The sequence below is a fragment of the Oryctolagus cuniculus genome, chromosome 8 (genome assembly GCF_051225735.1).
Source record: "Oryctolagus cuniculus isolate XC-2025 breed Fujian yellow rabbit chromosome 8, ASM5122573v1, whole genome shotgun sequence".
Lineage (NCBI taxonomy): Eukaryota > Metazoa > Chordata > Mammalia > Lagomorpha > Leporidae > Oryctolagus > Oryctolagus cuniculus.
In genome coordinates, this window is record NC_142874.1 from 89,329,952 (window position 1) to 89,351,654 (window position 21,703).

A 21,703-nucleotide genomic window follows, 5' to 3' on the forward strand; every position below is an offset into this window, starting at 1 on the left:
AGAACTCTCACACCTTGTCCTCTGGAATGCAGTAATTTGGGAACAGAAATATTTTAGGGTTGACTTAGAATAATTATTTTTCTATTTATTTTGTTTTCTTCATTAGTGGTTGTTTTGCTATATAAATATTATGTATACTTAGCATTTGTGAATGGCATAATTTTTCTTCCCAGCTCACCATGTAGTCTGTTTTAATTTAAAAGTGCTTGGTGGTGGCATAGTTATCACACCTTGGTGGAATTCACAGGCGGGAGGTACAGCCCAGTACTTTCACGGCTTGTTAGTTATGCTCCCTGGAGCTTCATTTCAATAACGAAATGACTGTTTTAAGCATAATCACTGGAAGCTTCCAGTCTTTGCTTTAGGACTGAACAGAGCCTTTGCTTATTTTATAAAACTTGGAAAATAAACTTGAAAGAGATTTAGCTTTTCTGATAATTTATTTTATGAAATACTTTGATGCTGTAGTCACTGGGGACTCAAATGCCCAGAGAAAAAGTACCTGGGCATTTGATATTTGTTGAGTCAAATGTTTGGATAGCTCTATCTTAGAATATTTAATAGATGTTTTAAATTTTTAAAATTTATTTTACTTATTTGAGAGAGAGAGAGAGAGATCGACAAAAAGAGAAAGAGAGAAAGAGATCTCCCAGTTGCCCGTTCATTCTCCTAATGCCTACAATAGCCAGGGCCGGATCAGGCTGAGGCCTGGATGGAAGGGACTCAACTGCTTGAGGGATCACCTGCAGCCTCTCAGGGTGCAGCATTAACAGAAAGCTGGAATCAGGAGGTGAGCCAGGACTGGAACCCAGGCCCTTGAATATGGGAGGCAGGCATCCCACGCCAGATGCCTGCCTCCTACAGGCATATTTTCACTGCTATGCAGTGCATCTGTATTCTTTCATGAAATATTACAATCATAAATATCATCTTTTCTTTTATAGGAAAATGGCATTCCTACAAAGAAAGCACGAAATGATGAATATGAGGTATATACACTCTTAAAGATTTTGATGATAGTTTGCCTTTGTAAAAGTGCTTCTAAAGTTTTTACTATTTGTAAGCCTCTTATGTAAATTCTGATCTTCTAGTATCTCTCTGAGACTGTTAGGGCAGACACCACCATTTAACCTTTACAATGTAAAGTGTAAAATTACCATTTCAACCTTTTTTAGTACAATTCAGTGTCACTAGATACTTTTACATCACTGTGCAATCATCACCACTGTCCATCTCCAGAATTTTTCATCATAACCTGAAACTCTGTATTCATTAAATCATTGCCCATTTTCTTCTGCCTCTAAGCCCCTAGTAACCTCTGTTCTATGTTCTATCTCTGTTATAGGTACTCCATTGCCATTTCGTAGAATCAAGGCATGAACCCATATTTTAGTAGCAAGTTGCTTAATCATGGTGGGTGGTCTGAAGTCCATGGTATACTTGAAAGTTTGTCCATTTCTTTATTTTATTGAGAGAGAAGATGGTTTGAGAGGCCTTTTTTTTTTTTTCCCTCCAATAAGTTTTTGGGATAAGAGAAGAAAAAAGTTAACCAACTATATGCTAAAGTTAATATTTAAATAAATGCTTTAAATATGTGGCTGTCAAATCTTTGAGTTCTTTTCCTAAGACAAGAACAGACTGATTGTCGTTTGCCATCCCATCTCTTGCTCTAGGTGCCCTGTCATCCTGCTGGTGCTAGACAGCTTCTCCTGCCACCTTCCTGCCTTCAGTTTACTTTTCTAACCCCATTTCCATGTGTCCTCTGCCTTAACTGAAACTTAGGAATCTAGCCTTTGAATTCACTTCTATACGTAGCTGTGTGGAACTGTTTAATTCTTATAACTTTTGCCTGCCATTCATTTTCTGTTTTCCTAAACCGATGCTTGTCAGAATGGTTCTTGAGTCATCTACACTAGAACCACTTAGAATGCTTGATTAAAATTCATATTCCTGGCCCCATTCCATATCTACTCAATGAGAGTCTCTGCTTGATGGGGCCTCATTAATGTAGACATTGAACAAGTGTCCCAGGTGCACCCCAGACATGAAGTTTGAGAATTACTGTTGTAGATGTAGGGGGAACATATATTCAAAGATTCAAGGCTTTGTGGGTTCCTGGGGACTCTGTGTGTTCACCTGAAACAGTCACTTTCATGGCAAAAATAAAGCCTTAGTCCAGACAGTCAGATTTAAATGTAATTCCTAGAACACAGTTTTATATTTTGGGGGCTGTCTAATTTGAATTTAATTGAAAGTTTAAGAGTTAGAGAGGAAAGAAGAGTGATTTCTTTCTTTTTATTCCTTTAGTGTATAAAGCATACTGACTGCTTTTTCATGTATGTTACTAGTTTTTCTTGTTTGTTTCTGCAACAGAAATACAAGGTAAAAATGAAGAGAAGAAAAAAAAAGACTTAAAGGGGAATTAACTATCTCTGCCATATATACAACTTTCTGATTTGTTTCATGCCCCTTTTATCTTTTGATTTTCTAATAAATTTTGGCAGAACATTGTTGGTTTAAAATTACCACTAATTTGAGGAAAACCAGACTCACAACAGCTTTAAAAAAATTCCAGGCTGAATGCATTTTAGCTTGAGGGAAGCAAGACTGACAGGCAGTAAGCTCAGGCAGTGATCAGGAACTAGTGATGAGAGAGAGAGTTGTGTGGTTTACAGGCTTAAAATTCAAATCTATTCATTTATTATTGTTTCAGCCTAACTCAAGTCTCTGGGAGTGGTTTGGTAGGTGTCATTGTATAAAAAAATGATTGTCACCAGCTTGGTCTTCTCTCATCTCAGAGTGTTCAGCCATATGCATTTGTTCTCCTATAGCTAGGCTTTCAGAGATGAATAAATTATGCAAACATCTGCTATTTACTTCAGTTTTTCTTTTTAACAGCTACTTCAGATATATTTAAACAGGTGCAGGGGTACCTCATAAAAGAGCATGGGAAATGAAACATAGCAGCAGGCCTGTGTATAACGTTGCTAAGATAGGTATGAGACTTTCAACCAAGGAGCAATTGTAGAGAATACATTCTCGGCTTTGTTGTGAATCTCATTATGAATTTAAGGTTTTGCCATTTGTAACCTTTCGTTTTATCTGGAAAAACTTAATAAAGCCATCATTACTTTTGTGGTTCAATATGTATTTGCATTAATTGTGTAAATGGCATTCTTTGAATTAACAGCATCCTGTGTTTCACAAAGAACCCTTAGGATTTTGCAATGCTTTAAACCAGCCTCAGCTGCATATTAAAATTGCCTGGAGAGCTTTTTTTTATTTCACTTTTTTTTAAAGATTTATTTTATTTATTTGAAAGCAGAGTTAGAGAAATAGAGACAGAGAGAGATCCTCCATCCGCTAGTTCACTCCCCAAATGGCCACAATGGCTGGAGCTGGGCCAATCCAGAGCCAGGAACCAGGAGTCAGGAGCTTCTTCTGGGTCTCCCCCGGGGGCGCAGGGGCCCAAGGACTTGGACCATCTTCTACTGCTTTCCCAGGTCATTAGCAGAGAGATGGATGGAAAGTGGAGCAACCAGGACTCAAACCAACACCCATATGGAATGCTGGCACTGTAAGCCAGTGCTTTAACCCGCAGTGCCACAGCACCAGCCCCGGTTAGAGAGCTTTAAATTGGCCAAAGCTCACCAGGTGATTTTGATGTGTGGCACAATTGAGAATATGAAATCACTGTCTCTCAGATAATCTGTGGTGAAGGACTAGTTTTTTGGATTTCCAATCTCTTGTAAACTGATAACTTAAAAAAAAAAAATTAAATTATTGCGAAAATAGAATATAAGTTCTAGTTTTTTATTATTAAAAATTCAATGGACTTGAAAATTACTCTGTCCAGGTGCTACAAATATGTCTAAATGAATCAATAATGATCAGGTTGCAGATTGGACTTGGTCCATGGCCATACTTGAAGTAGCACTGTTTTAAACCAAAGTGTATCCGTAAGTTGTTAGTTATTGATAGCAAAATGGTATGCAAATCAACTTTAACTTTGATTCTCTTTTTGGAAGGCAAACTGGGAAATTATTTTTACTTGCTGTTGTGACTCAGAGTCTCTTGATTTAAGCATTCTGTTAGGCTCAGAAGTGAGAAAAAGAAGCAGTGGTCCATTTGTAACTTAAGGGAATATGAAATCACTGGCTGTGCAAGCTGACTTTAAATAGACATCAGTCTAATGGTTGATATCCTGAATTTTAATTCATAATCATAACTTGGATTTAAACGTGGTCTTAGTATTTTCAAAATGTTTTACTTCATCATATTCTGTATATTTTCATTTAAATTATACAGTTGATCTTCCTAATGGCCTTGTGTGGTGAGTGACAGATTTTCAGAATGGAAAACTGAGACTGAATGCTTACATGAGGGAATGCAGCCTCTCTCTCTCCTATTTTAGTTGGAGAATAAACATGAACGAACATTTTCTGACTCCATTCTAATAGTCAGTGCTCTGCACAGATACTTCCAGACATGCAGTAACCGCTAGTGCTGTGCAGTAGTAGCCAGGTAACATGGTGGCTTAAATTCTCCTGTTCCTAAGCAACTTCTTTAATTTTTAGAAAAATATTAGATATTAGGAAGATAAGCATATCATGTAGACTCTAAACATTTTTTGATAGGAAAACTTGAGCATTCTTGTAGGGGCAATGAATATAAAGGTAAAAAATAATCAAAAAAGTTCTCTCTCTTTTTTGTTTTAACTGCAGAATTTGTTTAACATGGTTGTAGAAGTACCTCGGTGGACAAATGCTAAAATGGAGGTATGGATATTTTCTGTTAATATGAAATTGAAGTGACAACTTTATAATGACATGAAGATGTTTAAAATTGTTTGCCATAATATTTTGAATTTGGGTTGGTTGACAGACTTCTTGATACTGAAAATAAGTTGAACTTAGATTTTCTTTTAAAAACAAAAATATTTAAATCTGAGTGTGTGCTTTACAAAGAGGGGTTGTCAGTTTGCCATTCTGGTTTCTTATATGCAAAATTACTTAATTTTCGTCTCCCCTTTCTTTGAAAGTGGCAAATATTTTCAGAGCACCCCTGGTGCTCTGAAACCCCTTAGTTAGCATTTTTAAGATTTTTGTCTTTCCCATGAAACAGGAACCTACCAAGAACTTACCTTTTGCTTTTTAGAATTTCATTCTTTGTTCAGTTGGGTAAGATCCCCTGTGATTCTGAGTAGAATTTAATTTGTAGCACTTAATTTATTTAGTTTGTTAAGTCTTCTACAACTTTGGATGTGGTGGCAAATATTACTTTAAGTATTTAAATAAAATTTTGATTTATAGTTGTGTATTTTTCAGGATTTATATTTGGAGAATTGTCATTAATTTCACTAGGTCTTAGTAGAAAATTTTTTGTTAGCATTTTATTAGGAAAAAGTAATAATATTAGAGTCTTCTTTTAATCTTGTTTCAAGTATAATGTTTCATCAGTCTTGCTACTCTGTATGTTGGTTAGGTATAAGATTTAAGAATTGGTGGTATTCTTGGTATTCGTCCTAATTTAGGTAGTGTTTTCTCATTCAGAATTGCATTGGGTTATTTTGTATGTAGTGTGTGTGTATAATGTAGTTTTTATTTTTCTTTTTGAATGGTGGTGTGAATATATTTTATAGAAAAATCATGTGAAAATGAAATCACTGGTCACCATTTTTTGTGATTTAAAAAATTTCATCTTGAACATTTTATAATTGTATATATTTGTGGAATATGGAATCATATGATTTATTAATGGATTATTTCTGTGCTCTCTATTTTGTTCCATTGTTCAATGTCAATACTTCTTTTTCCAGGAACGTCGTGTGATTTTTTTTTAATCTTTATTTATTCTCATTTTATTTGAAAGGGAGAGAGAGAGAGAGTGAGAGCACACGTGTGCACACACACACGCACACACGCACGCTTCTGTCAACTGGTTTACTCCTCAACACATCAGTTAGGCCTGGGCCAGGACTTAGCCAGCAGCCTGGAACTCAGTCTGGGTCTCCATTGTAGGTGGCAGAGACCCATATACTTGAGCTGTCATCTAGGAAGTTAGATTCAGAAGCAGAACCAGGAACTTGAACTAGACTCTCTGATATGGGATGAAAGCAACTTAAATGGGGTCTTAACCACTGAGCTGAACACTCACCCCAGTGTTGTATTAAATACTGTGGATTTGTAGTTTGAAATCAGACTTGTGAAGCTGCCATTTTTATTCTTTTTGCTCATGAATGTCTTGTGTTCAGGGTTTTTTATAGTTCTTAAGAGTTTTGGAATTTTTTTATTTCTTTATTTTTTGGCAGGCAGAGTGGACAGTGAGAGAGAGAGAGAGAAAGGTCTTCCTTTTACCGTTGATTCACCCCCCCAATGGCCGCTGCGGCCAGCACGCTGCGGCTGGCACACCGCGCTGATCCGAAGCCAGAAGCCAGGTGCTTCTCCTGGTCTCCCATGCGGGTGTAGGGCCCAAGGACTTGGGCCATCCTCCACTGCACTCTCAGGCCACAACAGAGAGCTGGTCTGGAAGAGGAGCAACTGGGACAGAATCCGGCACCCCGACCAGGACTAGAACCCGGGGTGCTAGTGCCGCAGGCGGAGGATTAGCCTATTGAGCCGCAGCACCGGCTGAATTTTTTTATTTCTATAAAAAATTATGTTGGAATTTTTATATGGATTATGTTGAATCTGTAGATGTGGGTAGTGTGGACATTTTAACAATGTTAATTCCTTCCACTCCATGAACATGGATGTCCTTCTGTGTATTTTTGTCATCTTCAACTTTGTTTCATCAATATTTTAGGTTTTCACTGTACAGGTCTTTTACCTTAAGTCAAAGTATTTTATTTTGTTGCTATTATGAATGGGGATTGTCCTCTTGATTTCATTTTTAGATAGTTTATTGTTAGTGTATGGAAATGCTACTGACATCTGCGTATTGATTTTTTTGTCATGATTTTGCTGTGTTATCCATTAATTCAATCAGGTTTTTTGGTGGAGTCTTTTAAAAGTATTCTGTATATGGAAATCATGTTATGAGCAAACAGTGACCATTTCATTTCTTCCTTTCCTACATAGATGCCTTTATTTCTCTTGCTTAATAGCTCTGGCAAGAATTTCCAGTATTATGTTAAATATAAGTGGCACAAGTGAACATCCTTGTATTGCTGTAGTCCTCGGAGGAAAGGTATTCATTTGCTCACGATTGAGCATGTGAGGAGAATCTTTGAGTTAACTTTATTGTCATAGATTAGTAGTAGTAAAAAGTCATAGATGACTAATAAAAAAAATACAGTGATTAGTTTTTCTCCTTGTCATTTTATTGTATGTGTTAGAAAGGATGGAGTATATAAATAATAGAGTGTCTAAAATGTCATCACATGTTTCCTTTCCAGATAGTTTTTCCTACACAGGACTGTAAATTAAGAATAAGAGCTGCCTCAATTTATTTTAAAATACCTTTGATCATTGCATTGGAATACGAAAGCAGATTTTAAAAATGCTATTTGGATATAGGACTAACCGTTTCTCAACCCCGTCCCCCTTTTTTCTCCTGTGATCTTTTAGATTGCCACCAAGGAGCCATTGAATCCCATTAAACAAGATGTAAAGCATGGCAAGCTGCGCTATGTGGCAAATATCTTCCCTCACAAGGGTTATATATGGAATTATGGTGCTCTCCCTCAGGTAACATTTTAGTTATAATGGTAAAACTTCTCTGTCTCTTGAAAAAATTGCCTTGTAAATCCTGTGAACTACTTGAATTTAAATTGATTCTGAGGACTTGTCAGTTTGCGAGATTTGTAAATTTGAAATTTTTTTAATGTGAAGTTTATTGTATCAATAAATTTTATTTCAAACAATATATATGTCTTTACTCAAGTTCTTGGAGTTAGGCATATCAAATGTTCACATTTGATGCTTTAAACACATTTCATTTTCTGGGCTTGGCTGTTGTCAGTGAGAATTCTTAAACAAGGCTTTCTTTGCAGTCATGACTTTAAATATCACAAGTTTGGTTTTTACATGTTTATTAATTGATACCATGGATTTTATTTTTTAAACTTGAATAGATGAGTATCTAGGTTTTTTTTCAGATCTTATTGTAAATAGGCAACTTTGCTTGTATTATTCAATGTTGTAAGCTTGTCAAAATTTTTAAGTGGAAGGTACTGAAACCAAGGAAAACAAGAACTGGATAATGATAAAACAGCATTCCTATTGGAGAATAACCTGGAGAATATGCTGAGTCAGAAGTCTAGGATTTGAAAACATAGAGAAGCATGTACCTTTTTGTTTTTAAAAACCATTAGACCATCTATCTGGCTGGAGATTTAGTTTTTATATTTTCATTTATTTTAATATTTTGCACAATATTCCAAGATGCACTGGGGGGAATATATGAGGAAAAGGGATCTTGCTTAATCCAACCCGAAGAAAACAGCCACCTTTGTAAAATAAATGTTGAGAGGAAAAGAAAAAAGGTAAATGATTTTTAAAGATTTAGGCTGTCTTTGATGCAGGTACTCTACAGGGGCAGATACATTCTTGCTTAAAATGGGCACCTTTTTTTTTTTTTTTTTTTTAATTTGATAGGCAGAGTTAGACAGTGAGAGAGAGAGACAGAGAAAAAGGTCTTCCTTCCGTTGGTTCACCCCCCAAATGGCTGCTATGTCCAGTGTGCTGTGCCGATCCAAAGGCAGGAGCCAGGTGCTTCCTCCTGGTCTCCCATGCGGGTGCAGGGCCCAAGGACCTGGCCAGCCTCCACTGCTCTCCAGGGCCACAGCAGAGAGCTGGACTGGAAGAGGAGCAACCGGGACTAGAAGTCGGCTCCTATATGGGATGCTGGCGCCGCAGGCGGAGGATTAACCAAGTGAGCCACGGTGCCAGCCCCTAAAATGGGCACTTTTAGAATGACGTGCTTAGAATGAGAATATTGGCGGAAACCATGAAAGCAGGTTTTCTGACTCCCAGGATGCCTAAATACACATTTTTTTTTTTTTGATCCAACAGTAACAGGTTAAGAAAATTCTGTAAATCAGAGCAAATACTGTCTGTAGGAGAGGATATGTGAATGAAGGGAAGACCAGAGAAGCCATGGAATTAGAGACAAATACAGAGATACCCAAAGCAGAGAAAGTGGGGGTTAAACTAAAGTCCATGTGCTTGCCTGTGTCTTTAAACATTTGTTAAGGATTTATGTGTCAGGGAGCATTATATGTGTTGAATGTACCAACTTGGATGAGATTTAAGATCAAAGCAGCATAATCAGCATGTGGGTTTGGGAGCTAGGTTAGCACTTACCATGGATGTGACCTTAGGCATGATACTTCTTGTTTTCCTGGGCCATCCCTTTGTTTGTCTGTGAAATGGAGAACATAAAATACCTACCACATATGGTATGTTGATACTCAGTGTTTGTAAGTCATTTTCCTCATGTCTGTCAAGCTCCCTTTAAAATTTCTAACCCTCCCTCCCATATTCCCACTTCTTCTTCTGTACTTTATATTTTTCATTATACTGTAATACTTACCAAACTGTAACCTGCTGTAATATTTAGTTATTATGTTTATTGTCAATTTTTTTCCCCAGCCACAATGCAGATTTTCTGATGGAAGGATTCTATGATTTATTCCGACTTCCCAACTTAGTGCTTAGTACAGAGTAGATTATCGAGAAGTGTTCTTGTGAGATGAGTAGATTAGTGAATGCGTTGTGTGTATGACATTTCATAGGGATGTGTGGGACTGGACTCTGCTATTCTCCAATGATTTGTCCTGTAACACAGGAAATTTTGTTCAGAGCAGTTACGAAGCCAAATGTATGTGAAAGAACATTTAATTCATCATTTTGCCATCATTATTTCAGACCTTCAGCTGTCCAGACTATTTTTTTTCTTTTTTTAAATTTTATTTATTTATTTTTCCCACCAAAGAAACCTTTTATTTAAGGAATATGAATTTCATAGGTACAGCATTAGGAATACAGTGATTCTTCCCACCATACCTATGCTCTCACCCCTCCCCCTCCTTTTCCCTTTCCCAGTCCCATTTTCCACTAAGATTCATTTTCAATTAACTTTATATAGAGAAGACCAACTCTATACTAAGTAAAGATTTCAACAATTTGCACACACACACATACACACACACAAACTGTTTGAAAACAAGTTTTACAGTTAACTCTCAATGATACAACTTACTGAGGACAGAGGTCCTGCATGGGAAATTAGTGCACAGCGACTCCTGTTGTTAACAATTAGTATTCTTATGTATGACGTCAGTGATCACCCAAGGCTCTTGACATGAGCTGCCTATGCTGTAGAAGCCTTTTGAATCCACAAACTCTGTCAGTATTTAGACAAAGCCATATGCAAAGTGGAAGTTCTCCCTTCAGAGAAGTACATCCTTCTTTGATGGCCACTTCTTTCCACTGTGGAAGTTCTCCCTTCAGAGAAGTACATCCTTCTTTGATGGCCACTTCTTTCCACTGAGGTCTCAACCCACCGAGGTCCTTTAAGTAGGGCATTTTTTTGCCACAGTGTCTTGGCTTTCCATGCCTGAAATGCTCTCTTGGGCTTTTCAGCTAGACCAGAATGCTTTAAGGGCTGATTCTGAGGTCAGAGTGCTGTTTAGGGCATTTGTCATTCTATGAGTCTGCTGTATGGACTGCTTCCCATGTTGGAGCATTCATTCCTTTTTAGTTCTATCTATTGCAGACACTTAATCCTATTTATTGGATCCAGTTAATACTTAATCCTGTCTATATGATCACTTTAACACTTGGTATGTTCACTTCAACACTTAAGATGGCATTTTTACCACCCAGCTTAATGGGATTTGGGGTCCCATGACAAGTTTTTAAACTGTACCCTTGGCCGGCACCATGGCTCAGTAGGCTAATCCTCCGCCTGCGGCGCCAGCACACTGGGTTCTAATCCCGGCTGGGGAGCCAGATTCTGTCCTGGTTGCACCTCTTCCAGGCCAGCTCTCTGCTATGGCTCGGGAGTGCAGTGGAGGATGGCCCAAGTCCTTGGGCCCTGCACCCCATGGGAGACCAGGAGAGGCACCTGGCTCCTGGCTCCGGATCAGCGCAATGCGCTGGCCGCAGTGCGCCGGCTGCGGCGGCCATTGGAGGGTGAACCAACAGCAAAAGGAAGACCTTTCTCTCTGTCTCTCTCTCTGTCTCTTTCTCTCACTCACTCTCCACTCTGCCTGTCAAAAAAATAAATAAACTGTACCCTTAGAGATAAGTCTGTAAGAATGTATGCAGAACTATATAGCTTCACAGTTAGAAACTTGCTTCTCCTTCTCTTATTCCCACTCTTATTTTTTACTGAAATCTATTTTCAATTGATTTTAAATACATATGATTAACTCTGTGTTAAGTAGAGAGCCCAACAAATAGTATGAAAAAAAATCTATTCCTTGACAGTCAAGGGCTGTTCAAGTCATTGTTTCTAAAAGTGTCAATTTCACTTCTACAGATTTCCTTTTAGGTGCTCCATTAGTTAGCACAGATCAGGGAAAATATATAGTTTTTGTCTCTTTGAAACTGGCTTATTTCACTAAGTATGATGTTCTCCAGATTCATCCATTTTGTTGCAGATGACTAGATTTCATTTTTTTACATGCTGTATAGTATTCCATAGTGTACATATCCCATAATTTATCCAGTTTTCAGTTGATGGGATTTTAGGTTGATTCCATGTCTTAGCTATTGCGAATTGAGCTACAATAAACATGGGTGTGCAGATAACTCTTTTATTTGCTGATTTCACTTCCCTTGGGTAAATTCCCATGAGTGGGAAATTCCCATGAGTGGGATGATTGGGTCATATGGCAGTTGTCTAGACTAATAACCTTCATAACTTCTACTCTCCTCATAATGCCTTCTTCAAAGATTGAGATTAGCCTGGGCAAAAATCATCTTTGTCTTCCCACAGTTTATTCAGATTACCACACCTAACAGGTTATTACAGTGTTACACCTCTCAGCAGGGATATTAGAATACTTCTCTGGATAATATTGAGGGACTAAAGTAAAATTCAAGATTTCTTCCATTAATGTGTTTATTATTTTGAACTTCACTATAAATAAGGCTCATTGACCCTAGATAATCATATTGTGCCCTTACTAGTTTTATAGCCTGAGTCAAGTGGCTGAATACATGTAGGCTTTTTGTTCATCTGTGTCATCATATACCTGCCTTGTAAGGTTATTGTATTGTTTGAGATGGTCAAAGAAAGGTGGTTAGCCCCATAGTGGGTACTCATTGATGATGATACTGTTGTTATTGATATTAGCTGACAGTAGTGAAAAAACTGGTAGAGCTTCTTTATCCAGCGTGAAATTTGGAAAATGCAGATAAATCTTACTTCCTTTGACTTGGTGATAGGAATTATGACATATCAGGAAGGATTTCTCAAGAACCACCTGTAGAGAGCTTTGTAAAGTTCAGGAGTTTTTGAAGGGACTTGAGGACCAGACAGCATAGTAGTTACAAATATATTGATTCTTACTTACAGATTATAAGGTATTGGTTTCAAACGCCTGCGTAAGAAATCATTTCTTTTAAGCTTGATCAGTGATATGTGTTATGTGATGTATTCATGTATATAGCTTTACAGTCAGCCTTTGTATGAAAGGTAACACTGTTTTCCTATCTTTGCATTATTTATGTGTTTTTGGTTATGCTTTTCTTCAGCCCTTGCTAAAATTTTCCTTTATAGACAGGCACTTTAGACATACTGGTATATCCCGGTACGTATATATGAAGCATATTGTGAGTTACACATTTCTTTTACTTTACTAAATGGAATTGTCCCTCAGTATCTGTGAGAGATTGATTCTAAGGCACCCTTCTCGCCCTGCCATGGATACCAAAATCTGTCGATGCTCCACTGCCATATACAGAATGGTATTTCATATTATTTGCATGCACATCATCTCTAGATTACTATTGGTGCCCCATACAGTGTGAAAGCTGCTTAAATAATTGTTATATTGTACAGGGAATAATGACAAAGAAAGAAAATCTGCATATGTTCAGTACAAATACAATATTTTTTTTCCAAATGTTGTCAGTCCACAGTTGGTTGAATCCAAGGAAACAGAGGGTCAATAGTATTCCCAGATCTTTACAAAAATTGTAACAATTGATGTTCCTACCAGAAAATATATGGAGTTTCAGGTGTCCAACATCTTTATAAGTATTTTGGATGATCAGATTTTTAAATTTTAGAAATAGTGTTTAATTGTAGTTTTAATGCTTGTTTCTCTGATCACACTGGGTGTCTGTATATCCTGTTTGAAAATTATGTCTTCAGCCCATTTTAGTTGGGTTGCTCTTTTTCTTATTTAGTTGTAGAAGTTATTTCTAAATTCTGGAGACTAATTTTTTGTCAGTTTTATAAAGCAGCCATTAAGGTTTTGAACTTTTTATTGATATTTCTTCCCAAGCTCAACTTTGTGCTTTTATTTTCTGTACCTAGTTGTATCTCTGAAACTCCACAAGAGGGCGTGCTCAAATTTTTAGTGTCAAGATTTCTATTAAAATTATACTTAATTTCAAATTAAATTAGATGCCATTTAGTATGTATTTCTCTTAATAGTAAAAACTGAGTCATATAGATGTAGAGCATTACAGACAGGGATGAAAAAATAGAAAGAACCAGTCTATTCTCATTGCTGGTAAGGAAAATCTTGGAGAATTGGTCCTAAAATTAGCAACATTGTTTGCTTAAGAATTGTGTGATTGTGTACTTATTTCTTCAACAAGAGAAACTAAATCGGTAAATAATGTTGAAGGTTGAATTCTGAGGGGAATACAGACCAACCAGTCAAGAAACTAAGACCCATTGATGCCAAATTGAATGCAAGTTACATGAAGACCATCTTTGACTCATATGACATGAGTGTAAGGAAATAACAAATTCAAATTAATGATGAAAAAAATTGGCTAAATCATTCCTGTTCACTTGTAGGATTCATGCAGATTATGAGTGATCTCTAATGATCATAGATTTTAATGGTGTATCTAAAGGTTGTTTAATTTAAGCTGTTCTTTTTATAGCTGAGGAAACTGAGATCTGGAAGCTTCCACCAAGGTAGATAGTGGCTCAGGTAGGACTAGAGTCTAGATGTTTCTTTTAGGCCAGCATGACTTCTAGCTTTTCATATTTGCTCCCTCTGGGAGTAGTAGCAGAGCTAGGGTAGGGTTAACAGGATGTTCCTGCAATAAGAAGGAGGAACTTCTCAGGTTTTTGTTTGTTTTTAAGATTTATTTATTTATTTGAAAGTCAGGGTTACAGAGAGGGAGGGTGAGATCTTACATCAACTTGTTCACTCCCCAAATGGCACAAGAGCCGGAGCTGGGCCAGACAAAAGCCAAGAGCCAGGAGCTTCTTCCAAGTCTCCCACGTGAGTGCAGGGACCCAAGGACTTGGGCCATCTTCTGCTCCATTCCCAGGCATATAAACAGTGAGTTGGATAAGAAGTAGAGTAACTGAGACTTGAACTTACACCCACATGGGATGCCAGCGTTGCCAGTGGTGGCACCACTGCACCACAATACACAGCGCTGGCTCCCAGATTCTTTTTTTTTTTTTTTTTTTTTTTAAGATTTGCTTATTTGAAAGGCAGAGCAACAGAGAGGGTAAGGATGATAATGAGAAAAAGAGATATCAATGGATCGATCAATTGTTTGATCTACAGTGCACTGATTCACTCCCTAATTGGCTGCAACAGCCAGCTCTGAATCTTAAGATGACACAAGCTCTGCCTCCTATTTATGTAAATTCAGAGCAAATAATTTTAGGGAACTTCTATTCCATTTAGAACCAGACAGTTGCAAGACATTTGGAAGAGGTAGTGTCTAAGGGATATTTAAACTTTATAACAGCTTTGTATTATGCTTGTCATGGTCTTGAGATTTAATGACAAAGGTAGAGATTTCTTAAGATTGATTTATTTGAAAGAGTTACAAAGAGAGAGAGAGAGAGAGATCTTCCAGCCACTGGTTCATTTCCTAGGAAGCCACAGTGGCCAGGGATGGGACAGGATCTGAGTCTCCCATGTGAGTGGCAGGGGTCCAGACTTTTGGACCATCTTCCACCTCATTTCCAGGTACATTAGTAAGGAGCTGGATTGGAAGTCAGAAGTGGAACAGCTGACATGTCGATTTTGCAGGCAGTGGCTTAACCTGCTATGCCATAACACCTGCCCAGGTAGAGTGTTTTTTCAATGGAATGAAATGAGACAAAAATATATTTTCTTTTCTTTACTAGATAATGCCTTGTTCTTTAGTTTATGATGTGAAAATGGTTTCTTCTAGTGTAAGTGACTTTGAAAATAGCAGTTTTTTTTTTTTTTTTTTAAGCATGGAAAGCTAGACCCGTATGCTGTTTCCATGTCAGAGGAAGCAGTTAGTGACAGAAGCTAGAGTGTAGTCAGAGGAAACATGGAAACAAGGGCATTGCTGATGAGAGCATCAACATCCAAACTGAAACTCTAGAAGCGAATGTGCCCTTAGTTGTTGACTAAACTTGGAAGATGAGTATATCTGGAAATACCACCCACTTTCAAATGTGATTATACAGACAACTGAGAGACAGAAGGGAGGAAATACTGTAAATCTGTTTTAACTATAATGATGCTTAGGGGCATCCTGGTGTTGGATTTTAGCCTGTATAATCTTTGACAATTTCCCCCTTAGATTACGACTGTTTGTAAAACGTTGCAATTGTGTGGAAAGATTAAGATATATATTATAGTGGATATTAACCTATATCTTTGCTTCTTTTTTTTAGACTTGGGAAGATCCCCATCAAACAGATGAGAGCACAAACTGCTGTGGAGATAATGATCCTATTGATGTTTGTGAAATAGGCTCAAAGGTTTGTTTCATAGACTGTTTTAATTCTAACATGTGTTTTGCTCCATTCATGCCATAAAATTTGCCTTCAGCCTCTATTCTTAAGCTTCAAAGGTTTGAGCCTGTTGATTCCTTTGATATTCAATCTTTTCTTGTATCTTTTTTTTTCCTTTGCTTAAACCAGGTTTTATAAACTATAGAACCACAGTAAGTGGGATCTCGCCACCATGTATATTTATAAATGACACAGCCATTCTCATTCATATATGTATTGTCTGTGGCTGCTTTTCTACCACAATATCAAAGTGGAATTGTTGCACAGATCATACAGTCTGCACAGACTGAAATATTTGCCATCTGACCTTTGGAAAAAGTTTGCCAAGTCCTATCCTCAGCTTCTTTGTCCACTATCCAGACAGGAACTTCAATATGAAAAAATTCATCTGGTATTTTTTTTTTTTTTGTGCCTGCTCCCAAGTTGCCAGATTGCATCAGTGGGATGCGAAATTCACAATCCTTTAGATAATGTTACCCATCAGTTCTTCTACATGTTTTCTGCTGCATTTACTGCTAATATTTCTTCTGCCTTTGTGCAAACATTCAACTTAACTCACTTTGTTCTCATTCCCAGCAGGACATCTTAAGTTTAAATTTATAGAACTCATAGAAACCAGCAGATAAGAACCCCCTCATCATTCTGTCAGACTTAAAAACTGCCTGTGCTTGCAAACATTCTTTCTTCCTCTCATTCTGTTACTCTGAGAATCTTCAGTTTTATCTAAGACCAGAGCTTCTGCCTATGTTTTAGGTCTTGCCCTTTCCACCCCTTGAGTGATGATATTTTCTTATTTTTTATCTTTGCTGGTTCAACAATTTCTGTGGCATTACTGGCTTCCTTCCCGTGTGCTGCTTCTCTTCTTTCTCTTTTTATGAAGACTTGTATAAAGAGTTTTTAACTTTAGTCTCCATTTTCTTCTTCTCACTTAATATGAAGCCCATTGAAAACTAGTTTCACCCTCACCCTCTGAGTTATTTCCATGAAACTGCTGTCTGTAAGGGCACTGTTAATTTCAGTTTAGTCATACTCAATAGGCCTACTTTATAGACTTTATCTAACTTAAGTTTGTCATGGTGTTTTTTACTGTTAACTTCTTCCTTTATGAGTCAAAGTCAATTTTTCACTTGACTTTGTATCTTCATGTCCTGAATTTTCTGTCTCCTTCCTCCTGGTTTATTTAGTAAGCACCTTTTTGTCTGCCTGCTCCATAAATATTGCTTATCTTGAGAGTTGTGCACTTGCACAGCTCCTGTCTCATATAGGAACTCCTTTGGTGATCCATTCCCAAGGACTCCTGGTTTTGGATTGGCTGTCAAATTGATAGCTTTACTTCAAAGCCTCAGTTACCTGCATCTGCACTCATATGTCTCCTAGACATCTCTAACTCATATCCAGAACTGAATTCATTATTTCTTTTTCTCCAATTTACTCCTTTCATTATTTTGAATTTCATTAAATGACATCTCTGCTTTTTCCTCCCACCCCTCAATCTTTTTTCAAAAATTGTCTTGTTTTTTAAATTTTTGTATATTTATTTAAACTTTTTAAGATGAATAAATTTCATATGTTTCATATGTACAGATTTAGGAGCATAGTGATAATTCACATGCTACCCTTCCTCCCACCCATGCTTCCACCCTTCCTCTTCTTTCCTTTCTTATCCTTTCTCTCAATTTTTACAATGATCAGCTTTTAATACTCATAAGATTAACCCTACACTAAATAAAGAGTTCAGTGAATAGCAAGAAAAAAAATACTGTTCCTATACAGTAGAGACATGGACAATAAACAGTCATTGAATCTGAAAATGTCCATTTCACATATATACATTACATTTTTGGGTGCTCTATTAGTTTCCACAGGTCAGGGAAAACGTATAGCATTTGCCTTTTTGGGGGAAGGCTTATGTTGGTAAGTATAATGGTTTCCAGTGTATCCATCTTCTTCCAAAAGAAAGGAACTCATTCTTTTTTATGGGTGAGTAGTATTCCATTATATATATATATGTATGCATAAACACCACAATTTCTTTATTGATTCAACAGTTGATGAACATCCAGGTTGATTCCATATGTTAGCTACTGTAAATTGAACTGCAATAAACTTGGGGGTGCAGAGTACTCTTTCATATTCAGATTTCATTTCAGTAAATTCCAGGAAGTGGAGTGATTGGGTCATATGATATATCTATTTTCATTTTCTGAGGTATCTCCAAACTGTCTTACACAATAGCTATACTAGTTTACATCCCCACCAACAGTGGATTAGGGTACATTTTCACCCACATCCTCAAGGCATTTATTATTTATTTATTTCATATAAACTTTTTTTTTTAACTTAATATAAATTTCCGAAGTACAACTTTTGGATTACAGCAGCTTTTCCCCCATTACCTCCCTTCTACCTGCAACCATCCCATCTCACCTTGGACCCTCCCCTCACCCGGTGAGGGAGCACTGAACAGAGCTGCCTGGCCACACCCAGCACATGTCTCTGAGAATTCACTGAAAGAGCCAATATGTCACTAAGCCACAGAGCATAGTCCAAAGATAAAAGCCATCACAAGGTAAAAAAAAATCTCCACAAATGCCTAATAATAAACTTAGCAATTCAAGAAACAGGAATAAGGAAGACAACATGACATCATCAAAAGAACATAACAGCACTTCAGTACTAGAATGTGAAGATGAAGAGATTGAAAAAATGCCAGAAATGGATTTCAAAAAATTAATCATAGGATTACGTAGAAATAATCAAAAATAAATCCATGAACTAAAGAAATCCATACATGATGTGAATGAAAATTTTTCTCAGGAAATTGAGATTTTTGAAAAGAAGTCAAAACTAAATGTTGGAAATGAAAAATTCAGTAGAACATATAAAAAATGCATTGGAAAGCCTAAACAGCCTTGGTGAGGAAGAAGAAAGAATATTTGTTAGAAATAATCTCTGCAAATTTTAGTCAGACTAAAAATAAAGAAACAAGGAGAAATTAGAAAACTGAAAAACAGTGTTGGAGATTTATGGGATACTATCAAACAACCCAACATATGGGTCTTTGGAGTTCCTGAAGGTATGGAATCTGAGAATGGATTAGAAGGCCTTTTTAATTAAATAATTACATAAAAATTCTCTAATTTAGAGAAAGAAAGTGACGTCCAATTACAGGAAGTACATAGAACTCCTAATAGACATTAACAGAAAAGATCTTCACACAACACATTGTAGTCAAACTCTCCACAGTAAAACAAAGAAAAGGTTCTAAAATGTGCACAAGAGAAACACCAGATTACTTTCAGAGGATCTCCAGTTAGACTCACAGCAAACTTCTCATCAGAAACCCTACAGGCTAGGAGAGAATGATGAGATGTATTCCAAGTCTTAAGAGAAAAAAATTGTCAACCCAGAATATTCTTCCCTGCAAAGCTCTGCAAAGCTCTCATTTATGAATGAAGGTGAAATAAAGACCTTTCATAAAAAACATAAATTGAAAGAATTTGTCACCACTTGTCCAGCCTTACAAAAGCTGCTTAATACAATAGAGGACTTCAGCACCCCACTTTCAGTCATGGATACATCAGCCAGAAAGAAAATCAGCAGGGAAACTGCAGACTTAATGAACACTATAGACCAAATGGACCTAACAGACATCTATAGAACTTTTCATCCTACAGTTGTAGAATATACATTCTTCTCACCACTGCATGAAGCTTTCTCTAGATTAGACTACAGGCCAGGTCTAAAGCAAGTCTCAACATATTAAAAAAAAAAAAATCCAAATCATACCATACATCTCTGACCACAGTGGAACAAAGCCAGAAATCAACAATTCAAGAATCTCTAGGCCGGCGCCGCGGCTCAATAGGCTAATCCTCTGCCTTGTGCTGGCACACCAGGTTCTAGTCCCAGTCAGGGAGCCGGATTCTGTCCCGGTTGCCCCTCTTCCAGGCCAGCTCTTTGCTATGGCCCGGGAGTGCAGTGGAGGATGGCCCAAGTGCTTGGGCCCTGCACCCCATGGGAGACCAGGAGAAGCACCTGGCTCCTGGCTTCGGATCAGCACGATGCACCGGCTGCGGCGGCCATTGGAGGGTGAACCAATGGCAAAAGGAAGACCTTTCTCTGTGTCTCTCTCTCTCTCACTGTCCACTCTGCCTGTCAAAAATAAAATAAAATAAAAGAAAAAAGAAAAAGAATCTCTAGAACATATGAAGATACATAGAGACTAAAAACATGCTTTGAATGAACAGTCCATCATTTAAGAAATCAAAAAAGAAAATCAAAATATTTCTGGAAACAAATGAAGATGGCAAGACAGCATATCAAAAATTATGGGATACATCAAAAGCAGTGTCAGGAAAGTTTATAGCACTTGGTGCCTACCTCAAGAAATTGGGAAGGCAGGCACCAAGTAAATGAGTTATCAGTACATCTCAAGGAGCTAGAAAAACAACAGCAAACCAAACCCAAAACTAATAGGAGGAAAGAAATAATTAAAATTAGAGAAGAAATAAACAAAATTGAAAGGAAAAAACAATACAAAAGATCACAAAACGAAGAGCTTCTTTTTGGAAAAAATAAACTGGCCAGTGCTGTGGTGTAGCAGGTAAAGCTGCCATCTGCAATGCTGGCATCCCATATGGGTGCGAGTTCAATTCCCAGCTGCTGCAATTCCAATTCAGCTCTCTGCTATGGCCTGGGAAAACAGTAGAAGATGGCCCAAATCCTTAGGCCCCCACAAGCACGTGGGAAACCCAGAAGAAATTCCTGGCTCCTGGCTTCAGATCGTCACAGTTCCTACCATTGCAGCCAATTGGGGAGTGAACCACTGGATGGAAGACCCCCCACCCCACCCCGCCTCGCTTTCTCTATAAATATAACTCTGACTTTCAAATAAATAAATCTTTTTAAAAAAAGAAAAAAGAAACCAAATTGACACACCCAATTAACCCCATCCCTCCAAAAAAGAAAAGACCCAAATCAATAAAATCCAAGATGAAAAAGGATGTGTAACAACAGACACAGCAAACTAAAAAGAATCATCAGAAATTCCTACAAAGAGCTGTATGCCAACAAATTGGAAAACCTAGAAGAAATGGATAGATTTCTAGAAACATAACAACCTACCTAAAGTGAGCCATGAAGACATAGAAAACCTAGATGGACCCATAACCAGGATGTAGATTGAATCTAATAAAGACCCTCCCCAAAGGAAAAGCCCAAGACTGAGTGGATTCACTGCTGAATTCTACCAGACCTTTAGATAGAATTAATTTCCATTCTTCTCAAGCTATTCAAAACAATGGAAAGGGAGGGAATCCTCCCAAACTCCTACTATGAAGCCAGCATCTCCTTAATTCCTAAACCTGAAAAAGATGCAACAGCGAAAAAGAACTACAGAATAATTTCCCTGATGAACATAGATGCAAAAATCTTCAACAAAATACTACCAATCAAATCCAACAACACATCAGAAGGATCAATCACCTGGACCAACTCTGATTTATCCTTCGTATGCAGGGATAGTTCAGTGTTTGCAAATCAGTGAATGTGATACTCCGCATTAACAAGTTGAAAAACAAAAAGGATATGATTTCTAAGCAGATGCAGAAAAAGCGTTTGATAAAATACAACACCCTTTCATGGTGAAAACCTTAAGTAAATTGCATATGGAAGGAACATTCCTCAGCACAATCAAGGCAATTTATGGCAGACACTGCCAGCATATTATTGAGTGAGGAAAAATTGGAAGCATTCCCACTGAGGTCCAGAA

The 21,703-nt window shown here is 37.4% G+C and overlaps 1 protein-coding gene across 3 annotated transcripts in view; it reads left to right on the forward strand.

Moving 5' to 3' along the window:
- Window positions 1-21,703, forward strand: part of PPA2 (inorganic pyrophosphatase 2) — a 105,999-nt gene that overhangs the window by 23,062 nt on the left and 61,234 nt on the right. For 2 of the 3 annotated variants that reach the window (XM_008267534.4, XM_089302987.1), the window contains exons 3-6: window positions 945-989; window positions 4,725-4,778; window positions 7,569-7,688; window positions 15,811-15,897. In XM_008267534.4, the coding sequence (XP_008265756.1) occupies window positions 945-989; window positions 4,725-4,778; window positions 7,569-7,688; window positions 15,811-15,897 (306 nt within the window). The remainder of the gene's footprint in view (window positions 1-944; window positions 990-4,724; window positions 4,779-7,568; window positions 7,689-15,810; window positions 15,898-21,703) is intronic. The other variant, XM_070047783.2, reaches the window with a different exon arrangement.